Source organism: Dendrobium catenatum, unplaced genomic scaffold (genome assembly GCF_001605985.2).
Source record: "Dendrobium catenatum unplaced genomic scaffold, ASM160598v2 fragScaff_scaffold_123, whole genome shotgun sequence".
In the NCBI taxonomy this organism is placed as follows: Eukaryota; Viridiplantae; Streptophyta; class Magnoliopsida; order Asparagales; family Orchidaceae; genus Dendrobium; species Dendrobium catenatum.
The window spans coordinates 1,157,776-1,171,933 of record NW_021318585.1 but is presented as its reverse complement, the minus strand read 5'-3'; the positions used below and the strand labels follow the sequence as shown (position 1 = coordinate 1,171,933).

The following is a 14,158-nucleotide window of genomic DNA, read 5'->3' as shown; positions in this document are numbered from 1 at the left end:
GGAAACCCCCTAGGAATGTTGACCCTTGACCCCACAATCTGATCGGGCAGGTTGAACTCCGTCAGGCGGCGTTGCCCCTTTATTACAAAGATTTTTAGGCAATTGTTCCCCCTAAAACTTTTAAAATACTATGATCTTTAGGCAATTGCTCCAAACAAATAGTAAAGAGTATTCATCATTTTATTTTTAAATTTGAATTTCAAAAATATCCTTACAACCAAAATTTGTTAGTTGCCCCCGGAAACCCCCTAGGAATGTTGACCCTTGACCCCGCAATCTGATCGGGCAGGTTGAACTCTGTCAGGCGGCGTTGCCCCTTTGCACCCCCGACAATTACTTATAAGTTTGCCCCCCCCTTGAAAATTAAGGCTGGTTTCGCCCCTGAGAATGAGAGCCTATTATCATGAATAAGAGCAACCGATATATAGGGAACAATGAATGTGTAATTGTCGCCAGTCAAATCTATTCACCCAAACAATCGCTAATAATAGTAATAATAACTTACTCTTGATGAATGATCTAGATCGATGAGGGAGAATGAAGGAGGAGGACTTGACCTCGCTCAAAGAGAAAGAAGATGGAGAGAGATTCTATAACAGCTCAAACTCTTAACTATCGAGACATTGTCATCTTTGACCTAAGGGGTTCATGATTTGTTCTGTTGGTATAACCTTTTAGGAGGTCACCCATCTCAGGATTTTTTCGGGATGAGCAAGCTTAACTGCGAAATTTCTTGATGAAATTTCAACCATTACACCAAAAGATGATGCAGTGCATTTAAGCTTTGGGGGAGACTGCGGAACATCATATGCTAGCCTAACAGAATTCTGACAACCACTTCTTCTTTTTTCTACTTTCAGTTATTGCTTTACTCACTTAGCTTTATTTTAATTTGCAAAATAGAGAAAGAGGGCTGATATAGCCGGAGGGAATGAGGGAGTAAGACAGCTTTTTGTTTTTGCTCACTGAAGATAGCTAATACGAAACCCCTGAATATGCAGGGTTATACATCTCCCGGCGATTGGAGTTTTTTTTGCTTGCCCTGTGTTTCTTTCTTGCAGGTTACTGGGCGGAGGATCTCGGCAGAAAGCCGGCTGCATTAAAAGATGTCTCGATATTTAAGAGTTTAACTTCTTTTACTTATGGGTTTCACAGATTCCTTGCTAACGATGACTATGAAATGGAGGTATGAGAGAGGAGAAAGAGGAAAGCATGGTGGCTGCTAATTGTGAGTGATCAAGGAAGAGGAAGAATAGGGGAGAGATATGATGGCTGCTGCAAGGCAAGGAGGATAGGAGCAATGCCCTAGCTTTAATTCGCCTTAAATAGTGGGAGATAAATAATTTTATTTATGCTAGTCCGTCGATACCTTGCTCCTCGAGATTGGCGGTGTGAGAAGGTGGTGACGGACCAATGCTATGCTTAGGCTTGTGAAGTCATGATAGGATATAGACAACGTACAAAGTTTTGATGGGAAGTAGTATTTTAAATATTGTTTAAAGTTTTAAGTATTAGGATTGTAAATAATGAGGTTTGTGTTATATGTAATTTGAAAAGTTTTAATTGCTATGTATATAAATCCCCCTAATAAAAATAATATAAATTTGACACATGATAATTCAATAATCAGCTAATTTAAATAATGCATAGAAATTGATAAGCTTAAAAGTCATACACTTGATTGAAAATAACGCAATTAGATTTTATCAAATTTGACAAAATTCAATCACACAATCAGACGTATTACAAGAAATTAAAGAATGCAAGGAAGATAATAAAAACTAGAAAAAAAAAAAAAACTAGGTTTTATGTTGGTACATAGTGATAACTTATGTTAAAAACTTTTAATCTATGCTTGCACTACAAAAGGCTTGAAGAAATTACATCTTACCATAAATTTATTCTATCAAACTAAAAATTACGTAGAATTATAGTCATAATAATATATCTTTCACATGGCTCTAATTACCATATATGTTGACACAATGCTTCCCTGAATTTAAATTTAAAAAATCACAAATAAATCTGCCGCCCTAAGCAAAGTCGAGAGAAACTAACGATGTAATAGTGCTAACCGAGCCCATAATTGAAGCTGCAGATCGGAAGGAACTTGAAGACTCCATGGAGTCCGTATCAGGTAGGGTGGTAGGTGGATTTGTTTATTTGTAGTTGCATTTTATGTTTATATGCATATTAAGTGCAGATTTTTTATCCTAGCAGCCAGGTTTTATTTTTCAAGTATGCATTATTTGTTTCTATTTATTTAAAAAAAGAGCTTTGCGTGCTTAAATTGTTGTATTTTATATTATTAGCCAATTTTTTAATTTTCTCTTATATGGTAGATACAACTATGCCATTTGCAACTATATACAGCAAAAAAACAGCTCCGATAGTCCAATGTGATATTATGTTGCAAAAGTTTAGGAAATTAAAGCTTGACTGCATTATTTCATTCTAACTTAGGTGAGCCGAGAGAATGAGCCCTGCCTGGAAAGAAATGTAAAAAGAAAGTCTAGGAAAGTTGCTCAATTGGAAATTACTGCTGTATATGATTGCTTTTGGTGAAATTATATCGAGGTCCCTCAACTTTTAAATAGATTATGAGCAGTTAACGCACAAAGGGTATCTATGAAATATTTCTAAAAATTGAGTGTGCTGGGGGTGTGAAGTAAAACACCACAATGAAACAAATAAGAAATAGGAAAGAAGCAGAAATAACAGAACACCAGGATTTAACATAGGAAAACTCAAAACTGAGAAAAAAAACCATAGAGCCAGACTACACTAAGAAATCCATTATAAAAAAAGAGAAGAAATTTGTATAGATCTCACTTATTTCTCGCTCTCTCCTTGCTTCTCTCTTCTCTTCCACCGTTCTTACACAAGAACAAACAAAGAGATACAATATAAACCACCAAGGGATTCCACCCTTAATGAATAACGAGAAAGAAAACTTCTAGCCTATCTCGCAGCACTGTGGTACCAGTTTGGAGTGTTGCGACACTCTAGCCTCTATCATTCAATCCGCCTGATAGTGTTATGGCGCCAAAAATAGAGTGTTGTGGTGCTCCTCCCTCTGTTGATTTTGCAGAAAATTATCAAGTTCCTAAGCGATTGGGTACACAACATTGAGGCGCTCTGGCAAACATCGTCGGGGCGCCCGGACACACAATATTGGGGCACTCAAACGCAGGATTGGGTAACACCTAATTGATCAACACAATTAGATTCCACACAGAACTAATAATCTCCCACTTGGAAACTGATTGTAATCAATCATTCTCTCTATTGTAATACCAATCATAGTACATATAATGCGGCTCACCCCTAGTCTCATCCTCCATGAAGATCAACTGACGCTACACATCGCTTCAGTTTATCAACTATTATCGTCTTTATCAGCATGTATGTAGGATTATGAGTCGTGTGTATCTTCTCCAAAGATAAATGACCATCTTTCAGAATCGATCTGATGAAATAATATCGAAACTGGATGTGTTTTTCATGGCATGGAAGGCAACATTCTTGACTAGATAGATAGCTTTATGCTATCACTATGCAACTTTCCATTCCTCTGCCCTTGCCAAGTTCAATCATGAAACATTGTAACCATATCATCTCCTTACTAGTCTCAGTGCTAGTAATGTACTCAGCTTTTGTGATTGAGAGCGCAACAAACTTTTGTAACTTAGAAATTCAGCTTATTGAACTCTTTCCCAAAATGAAGATATAATCTATTGTGTTCCTCCTACCATCAAGATCTCCAGCAAGATCAAAATCTACATACCCCTGTAAATCAATTTTTGCATTTCCAAATCAAAGTGCTTTTCCAACTGATTCTCAAGTATGTCAGAATCCACTTAATTATCTCCCAATGAAGTTTTCTGAGTTTCTCATAAATTTGCTGACTAATCCCACTGTATATGCTATATCAGGTCTCGTACAGATCATTACATACATCAAACTTGCAATTGTTGAAGCATATGGAGTCCTCTCCATATGTTCTTGTTTTACATCAGATTTTGGTGATTGTTCCTTAGATAGCTTAAGATGACTACCCAAGGGAGTGCAAACTGGTTTTGTCTCATTCATGTTGAATCTATGCAGTACCCTTTCAGATAACCCAGCTTGAGACAATTTCAGTATATATGCACTTCTATCCCTACTGATTTTCATACCGAGATTTTTTTTTGCTGGACCAAAATCTTTAATTTCAAACTTCTTTGATAAATGTTCCTTCAAACATCCTATGTTCTCTATATATGATCCTGCAACCAACATGTCATCCAACATTTTTCAAAATATTTGAAATAACAATAGTGATTTGTCTAGCACTTTGTGTACTTATTATGTGACATAAACATATCAAATATCTTGTACCGCTGTCTTGGTGCCTACTTCAGCCCATATAGGCTCCTCCTGAGCCTACACACCAGATCTTAATTACTTTAGACCACATATCCTTGAGGTTGTATCATGTACAATTCTTCTTTAAGATCACCATGAAGAAATGTTGTCTTTACATCCATATACTCTAAATATAAATCCTTTATTGCTACCATGCTTAATATAAATCTAATTGTAGCCATCTTCACTACTAGTGAGAAATTTTCAATGAAGTCTACTTCTTCCTTTTGTTGAAAATCTTTAATTACAAGTTTGGCCTTGTAGCGCTTACTATCATCGGGTTCTTTATTTTAATTTGTAAACTCACTTATTCTGCAGTGCTCTCTTGCCATCTGATAGCTGTGTCAAATCCCAAGTTTAATTCAACTCAAGTGAATGCATCTCATCATTTATGGCTTGCTCTCACTTATTTGAATAATTAACTTTAGTGGCCTCATCATAACACTCTAGTTCACGACTATTTATCAGCAATATATAGTATAAAGAAGGAGAATACCTTTGTATTGACTTTGAGATTCTGTTGGATCTCTTAACTTTAGTAGCAGCTAGCAGCTGTCTAAGGTACTCTATGTGCTTCATCAGCTTTATCTTCTTTATCATTATCATCCTCAATCTCAACATATTTATATATATATATAGGATTCTCATTTCTATTCTTGTATATTTTATTTTCATTGAATTTAACATCCATGCTCCTGTTGAATTTTTATTCTGATAATCTTAAGATTTATAGCCAAATTTATCTAAGTCATATCTAATAAATGTACACTTCATAAATTTTGGAAAGCTTACTCTTATATCCTGCATCATATAAACATGGATGAACAACCAAAAATTTTGAGGTGAGATAATCTTACCTCCTTGCAACTCCAGACTTCCTCAGTAACCCCTCATTCAGAGGAATTAAAGGACTATGATTGATCAGATAAATAATAATATTCACTGCCTCTACTAGAATTATTTGGGTAAATCTGCATGCAACCTCATGCTTCTGGCATGATCAGTGATAATTCTATTCATGAGTTCTGCAACACTATTCTGCTATGGTATTCTTGGAATAGTAAACTCATGCTTGATCTCATTCAAAGCACAGTACTCTTTAAACTTTTTATCACGATACTCGTCACCATGATTAGATCTAAGACACTAGAGCTTTAAATCTATCTCATTCTCAGCCATGGCCTTCCATTTCTTGAAAATATTAAACACAACTGACTTGTGTTTGAAGAAATACATGTATACCTTTCTACTATAATCATCAATAAAAGTGATAAAATACAAAAATCTTTTTGTATAAGTAACTAGAGCAGGACCCCATACATCAGTATGCACTAACTCTAACTTCTTTGACTTGACCTTTAAACCGGTATTTAAAAAATTCACCTTATGTTGTTTGTCATATACACAGTCTTCACAAAATACCTTTCTTACTCATATGACCAAGCCTTTTCATTCCAAAGCCCTCTATCAATATCTAAATCAGCTACTCAAGCATTTGATCTTTTGTTGATAGCATATATGGTGCTTAAATACTGCCATAAACTATAAACATAGCCCCTTTTGTCATCTTCCGCATATCTCTTGTGAATGATGTCACATGACTTGAGTTTGCAAGCTGACTCCCAGAAACTAAGTTCCTCTTCAGACAAGAAACATGCCTAACATCCTTGGGTCTCAAAACCATGCCAACCAACTCTATTTTGATGAGAAATGCCATGTGACTTACCCATAGGACATATGAGGAGACCTTTATCCAGAAAAAATAGACCTATTGAGAAGTCCATAAAGAGGATGGGACGGTCTCATCATGAGGTGACTCAGTGAAATCGGGAGGAGCAACACATGTGGCATTCCAAGCAATTGAGCCACCTTTTGGGTTAGGTTATGGTTAGATACACATTAGTACTCATGCTCATCCATCTGACATTCTGATTCAACATATTGAGTATAATTTTTGAATGTCTCCTTATTACGACTTGCATGAAATGAAGCATCTGAATTTATAACCTAAAATTAAAAAATTTTCAAAGGAAAAATCAGAGAATCTGATTGGAACTCTTCTACAAATACATTTGCAGAAAGATTTTTGTTTTGACCTCCATCACTACCCTTCTTTGGAACTATACAGTTCTTCTTTAAGTGACCATTCTTTCCACAATTCCAACACAACTTTCTTTCTATCTGAAGTAGACTTTCCTATCTTGGATTTAAATCTTCCTCTATTTGGATTTCTCTCTAAACCTCTTCCTCCGACTTCAACATTCAACATAGAATTTGAAGATTCACCACTCGCCCATTTGCGAACCTCTTCATTTAGCACTAATTCCACAATGTCCTCAAAGTTCAACTTTGAATTTCCTGAAGAGTTATTCACAACAGTAACAAGTTAGTCTCGGCTTTTTGGCAATGAAGATAATAGTAGTAACGCTCTCACCTCATCATCAGATTTGATGTCAACTGAACACAACTAACTCATTATAGTATTCAGATTATTCAGGTGTTCTACCATTGAAATGGTACCAAACATTTTCATATTAAATAACTTCTTCATCAAGAACACTTTATTTGAGACCAACAACTTCTCATACATCTTAGTTAGCGCAGCCATAGATCGATTGTAATCTTCTTATTTACAATGTTGAATACAACATATAAGGAAAGTGAAATTGTAGCAAACTTAGGGCAATCCTATCAAGAACCTCCCACTCCATAGTCATAGAATCTAGCTTCTTGGTGTTCCTTACAATAGTAAATACATCTTCTTCTGATACAACAAATCTTTAATTTGTATCCTCTAGAATGCGAATTTTGAACAGTTGAATTTCTAATTCTTGTATCTTGCTTCATCAGCCATTGCTCCAACTCGAACTGATGAATTTGACTCCGATACCAGTTGTTGTGGGTGTGAAGTAAAACACTGTAGCGAAAAAAAAAAGAAATAAAAATGCAATGAAAATAAATGAACTCCAGGATTTAACGTGGAAAAACTCGAATCCGGGAAAAAAAATAAAGAGCCTCACCTCACCAAGAAATCTATTATAAAAAAATGTGAGAAATTTGTACAAATTTCTCTTCTTTCTCACTCTCTTCTTGCTTTTTCTCTCTTCCACCGTTCTTACATAAGAACAAATAAAGAGATATAATACAAACCACCAAGGGATGCCACCCTTAATAAAAAACGAGAAAAAAATAAACTTCTAGCTTATCATTCAATCCGCCTGATAGTGCTACGGCGCCGAATATAGAGGGCTATAGTGCTCCACCCTCTATTGATTTTGCAGAAAAGTGTCGCCTAGGTGTTCGGGTACACAACAATTTAGATGCTCAGACATAGCACTGGGCAACATCCGATTGATCAACACAATTATATTCCACACAAAACTAAGAGAGTTGACCCAATATAAAATTCTTCAGTGCGCCTACTGGTTACCTAGTGCAAATTTGTAGGATTTTGATTTTATTTTCTTAGAGAATCACATGATCTTAATGTTTTTGTTTAAAAAGCTTCAATCATTGTTGCATCATTAATTAGAATAATAATAGCTTTTAAGTTCCTCATTAGCAGGTGAAAAGTTACTCCTTGTTTCAAATAATCTCTGCGTGCTAAATATTATTGCATGCTATTCTTCTTAAAACAGTTTCATGAAATGGGTTTTCTGTTTACTTTCAATTTTATTATGTCCCATGCAGACTTAAACCTTGTTTTTTCCTCTTATATTACATGCATGATTTTTATTACTTTGTTCTTCCGTATCGTGCAGTCAATCGGCTCCTTACAGAAGAAGTATTCAATTGGTTCTTTTGAACTACTTAGCAAAACAGCTCCAATACAGGCTCTTTCCCTTGTAATTCTGGGTCCCTTCATTGATTACTACCTCAACGGCAAATCCATCCTCGACTACAAGTTTTCTTCAGGATCAATTGTAAGTTCTTCAATTAACTTTCCCATTGCTATTTTCCCATGGAGACAAAAATCTAAACTTTATATATGTTTTTACAGCTCTTCACTCTTCTCTCATGCACCCTTGCTGTCTTCTGCAACATTAGCCAATACCTCTGCATCGGGCGCTTCTCAGCAGTATCATTCCAGGTTCTTGGCCACATGAAAACTGTCTGTGTGCTTACTCTTGGCTGGTTACTATTTGATTCACAACTCACGCTTAAAAACATAATGGGAATGGCTCTCGCTGTCATCGGCATGGTTGTATATAGCTGGGCGGTTGAGATTGAGAAGCAGGCATTTTCTAGGATTGCTTATGCCAAAACAAGCCTAACTGAAGAGGAGATTCGTCTCTTGAGGGAGGGAGTGGAGAATTCAAATACCAAAAATGATGAGCTTGGTGAAGCAAAGGCCTGATAGCTCATTGTGATTACTGAGTAAGCGATTTCGCTCACACTCTGTTCTATATGTTTTCCTTCTTACTTGAGATAATTCTTTAGCTCATTGGTGGAGATGTAATTTTTTTTTATTTGACTTGCTGGTTTTGAATACTCTCATCATTTTTAGTCTATGCAACTTGTTCATGGCCTCCAGTTTGAGGTCCTGTGATTCATTGAGTAGTATATATTGTGGAAAGAATGTTTGTTTCTTTTGTTGAGTGCTTTCTGATCTATCCGTTCGAAGTTTTTTTGTTTTATGTGAGCTAGTTTATCAGGTATTGTTAGATGAAAGAGAGCAAATTTCAAACCATTTTATTAGGACAATTCAGAAATTCAAAAACATTTTTTCTAATACAATTTTTTTGAACTTAGCAAAAAAAATAGTAGCCAAATACTTCCAAACTAGAGACTTTATTTTGTGCAGACACCCGACGGTTCAGAGACCATCCAAAATGCGTCACGTCATCTGGTACACAGCGGTACAAAGCATTGATACCGATCAAAAAAATGATGTGTCGCGTTCTAATTGATTTTCCCAAACGAAGCCTAAGATCTGCTAGATTTATTCCTTCCTGTGATTTTTTCTTTGTAAATTTCTTGGGATTTATTTGCTCGCATGTGTCATATCTTGATTTTAGCATTTTAGCATATGTATTTCGTGTAGTATATATTTTTTGTGATCTTAATTTAAGCAACAGCAGCAGCAGCATAGCCTTATCCGAAGTATTTGGAGAATCATTATTTTTATGTTTATTTTTAGGATTTTAAATTTATTTTTTAAAATCATTTTGAATAATTTTTTATATATGTAAACTTAGATTAATCCATTCTATTTCTAATTTTGTTATTAATTTTTTCAACTTATCTAATAGCTATATTTTCTCTTCTTTATTATACATGTCCAAATTATTTAAATTTATTTATCATATAAAACTTTTGAGACCTTTTTATATTTTAGTCATTTAGTCATGATTTTATAAACTATTTTGGTATGAGTCTCAAGATAAAATTGAAAATTTTTGAAATTAAATTAAAATTATATGAACTCTAATTTCAACAAATTCAGACTCGAATTAAACGTCTCAATGATATGAACTCAACTATATCAAGGGTGATCCAATTAGGGATTAAATCAAACACTTTAAGTATGATTGAAAACTTCAAATAATAATTAAATAATCAAATAATCTTTTAATTATACATGTTTATAGTCGAATCAATGAAATGAATCAAACTAGCCAAAAATCATTTAATTTTGACATTATCAAGGCATTTAAATGTTGAATAAATGCTTTTTAATTAAGGGAATCAATATAGGTCATAGGATGGTGTTGGATTTTGGTTTAAATTACTAAAATGCTCATCTCAAAAAAGTATAAATAGAGACTCATTCTTTATATGGAGGAGGAGAAATGAGAGAACTAGATAGCTCTCTTATATTTTCCAACTATCATCATCGACGACACCACCAGCTATGATCATTGATAACCACCATCGTTGCCAGCAATTATTGTCAATAATCACCACCATCTCCAAAATTCTGACAAGATATAACTCTGCTATTGGGTGTTCTTGTCCGTCTGTGAATCGCTACTTTCTATAATCCCTCTTGGAGAAATCAAGCACTATTGTTGGGTGTTGTCCATTTGTAGACACTTGATTTCTATTAAACCACATAAGAGAAATCAGACAACTTATTCTCAAATAGTTCTCTTTTTTTTTCAACTATGAGGAAAGAATTTTTTTTGTTTCTTCTTATATATGACAACCTTAATTTTAAATATCATGAATTTCAATATTTTTCAAAAAATTATATGAAGCGTTGCGACATGTGCTTTCGGGCACAGCGGCGTTGAGAAGCGCCAGAGAGGTGTCTCAACATCATATCTCCCTGTTCTACAATAACTTTGGAATGACATACGGTGCAGCAGTGCTGGGTCACTTGGGCGTTGATGATGGGTATGACAAGACTACCTAATATTGCACTAGTTAAATGCATATATGAAATAGAATAAGCCTTGGGTCAAATGATGTTTAGATTTTCACTAGATGTATAACTAAATAAGGATTCTAAAAATGATATTTGTTTTGAGAGTGTTAAATCATAAAAATTGTTTCACAAAAAAATGTTAAATTCTGATAAATCCTATGAGAGTATTGAGCAATACAACTCAAAAGTTTAAGTCGGTTAATTCACTGTATATACAAATTTAATTTGTTAGATTATAATATGTTGAATAGAATTATAATTAAATATTATAAAATTTTTTATTAATCTTGATTATATTTTTAATAATTTAGGAGTAAATCATCAATTCTAATTTTAATTATCATTAATAACTAATAATTATAATAATATAATTAAAATATAATTTAATTCTCAATTAATCTAACTATTTATTTATTTATTGATTACATTATATTACTAACTAAACTAAGGGCTCGTTTGATTAGACTTAATTTCTCAGCTTTTCATTTGCATAAGCCGGCATCATTTATTGTTAATTGTTTGGAATTGCAACTTATTCATAATTCCGTTTTAGTAAACCTCGTTTTTTCTCGGTTAGAAAATTTATTTTGTATCTGCTTATTCAGTTACGAATCGGAGTTTCGGAAGAAAATTTTCCAAAATATCCATCACGTTCGCACGACGACACACATCTTACCGACCTTCGTCTTCTTCAGCATCGCGCACGACAAATAACCTTAATCATCGCGCACTTGTGCCTACAACTCTCTCTATATGTTGTTAGAGGATAACCCAATTAAGTCAGCTAATATATTGAATTAAGAGAACTTGGGCCATTGATGCGCCAACAAGTGTTTATGAACTCAAGATGTTGCATCATATCTTACTTATGGATTGTCATTATGAGCTAATTGTAATACCCATAATTAACCATCCACCCCTTAAATAGAGCTAGTCCAACTAAATATGTGATGCCCTAGGATCTAAAAGAAGAATTGAATCATTTAAACATATCATTAATTACGTCATGCGTCAATAAAAAATAATCAGAGCTACTAAAATCCAAATTATAAAAGCAAATTTATATGATTCATTTCATCAAAACATAAATATAATGATCATTAAACTTCCAACTATCTATATATCATAAACAATTAAAATTGAATTACAAAAAATACCTTAGCCACTTAGACAGAAAAGTCCTGCTTTTACACTGTATTACTCCACTAAGCCTTTACATTTGCCTAAATTATCAGAAAGAACATAATTGACTCGGTAGAATTCTTTTCGTGACCCATCACATATATCAATATCCAAATTCAAATATTAAATAACAATTGATTAAAGAAAATATAAAGGCTTGTAAAGAGTAATTAAAGTGTAAACAAAATCTAAATCACTAGGGTTCCAATGTATACTTGATTTTAGAGTTATCATTTATACTTATAACTATTTTCACATAAGCATCCAGATACATTACAAAACTTTTGTTTTTCACTTGCCCTTAACTTGCTCGTTTATTCAGATATTTCTAATATTTGGTTTAGACCATCATTTTTGCTTAATTGACTGAAAATATCAATATATGCAATATAATGAATATAATGCACATGTCTTGATATCTTCTTACAACTTCATTTATACTTATGACTCTCTTTAATCTCCCACACCTGCTTATAGCAAGTGGGGTCATAATCAGAACATAATCGTGTCACATAGCCTCTCAACCCCTGCTTTGAACAAATGGGACTAGAATCTCTCACGCATTCACACCAGACAAATGGGGCCATAAGAGGACATATATGGCCTTTGTAAAGTATTAGGGAGTGCACGTTTCTCCATATCACAATATATTCAATGATATGCCAAACACTCTCTCTCTCTCTCTCTCTCTCTCTCTCTCTCTCTCTCATTTCTCTTTCCTCTCCTTCTCTTCATTTCTTCCCCGGCAATGGGTTGGGTGAAAAACTAAATGGCCAATGATTTTATATATTTCTATATTTTAAATCCACTAACTTGGCCTAGCACCGTTGAGCTCAACTTTTCGGCTAGTAGTGCTTAAGTTTCCAGCGGCACTTCACTACCAAAGAATCTCTCAACAGTGCTAGGCCACCTAGTGTCGCGGCACACATTATTTTCCCTAGAGCTCAATGATGCGGCACTCTCAATCCTGACGCTGTGATGACCACAGAGTAATTTTGCTCACTTGAAATTTTACTTCTCCAATCCACTTCTTGACTTATTCAAAACTTCTTTAAACATTCTAAGAAGGATAGTTGCTAATCAATTTAAAATTAATAATCATCAACGAAAATTATCTGAATTTTCGACGAACGATATTACAAGATCTACCTTTCTAAACTCCAATTTTCTCCTACTACCTAAAGAAGGGGGGTGCGATTGTGTACACCAAAATTTTAATGGCTTACTTTAACAATGCAGCTTTTAGGACTAATGTAATAAGAATTTTATTAAAAATGATGAGATTTATATGTGCTTATATTAGTTTAATTTTGGATATAAATTAGAGGAATCCTATACATTATTGATCATAAAACTATCTTTTAAATGATTGTATTGACTATTTAATATTTTTTGTGTATCATTGATATATATATATATATATTTTTTTTAATCAAAAGATTTATTTGAGATGATTTTCTTATTGCTTTTCAAAATAATCTTTTAATACAAAAATTAAAAAAAATTATACTAAAAAATTATTTAAAAAAACAGTTAGAAAGCCCTCTCAAATGAAGCCTAAGATGCACATAATAGTATAAACACCATGTGTTGGAATGATAAAAATTACTTTGAGATGTGTGTTTTGCATTAAAATTAACGCCTCATCATATATGTATCCATACGCTATTTCATAACACCATGTGCTGGAAAACATAACTTTAGCATAATTTTTTTAAAAAAAATAATAACAAAAAAAATTAGATTGCTTAAAACAGCTTTCTTACTACTTTTTGGGACAAATTTTTTGAACTAAGAAAATGTATTATAAAACTATTTAAAAAAAAAAAAACTATCACAAATAAATTTTAAATTTTGTTTTGAGAAAATTTTCTTATTACTATTTAAAACTGCTTTTTAGCATAAAAAATTTTTATGCTAAAAAACTAATTTAAATAATAAAAAAAAAAATTATCCCAAACGAAGCATAACCCCAATGATAGGATTTTTATGTTAAAATTGTTACAATGAATCCGGTGGAGTCTTTAATAGAAAGGAAGAACTCAATCAAAAAATAAAAAGTTTCAATAATTAAAATATAAAAAAATTATGTTATTAACTTCTATAACACCTATTAAATTAAATATTTTATGCTCATTAAGCTTCACTCGAGCTCATACGAGCTGCCTTTTAAGCACAAAATGAGCTTTAAATCAACAA

At 33.4% G+C, this 14,158-nt stretch overlaps 1 protein-coding gene across 1 annotated transcript in view; it reads left to right on the top strand.

Annotated features, from left to right (window-relative positions):
- Window positions 1-8,998, top strand: part of LOC110098455 (UDP-rhamnose/UDP-galactose transporter 2) — a 12,277-nt gene extending 3,279 nt beyond the window's left edge. The window contains exons 4-5 of the mRNA XM_020825297.2: window positions 8,169-8,330; window positions 8,408-8,998. Coding sequence (XP_020680956.1) covers window positions 8,169-8,330; window positions 8,408-8,764 — 519 coding nt within the window. The 3' untranslated portion in view covers window positions 8,765-8,998. The remainder of the gene's footprint in view (window positions 1-8,168; window positions 8,331-8,407) is intronic.
- The last annotated feature ends 5,160 nt before the right edge of the window (window positions 8,999-14,158 follow it).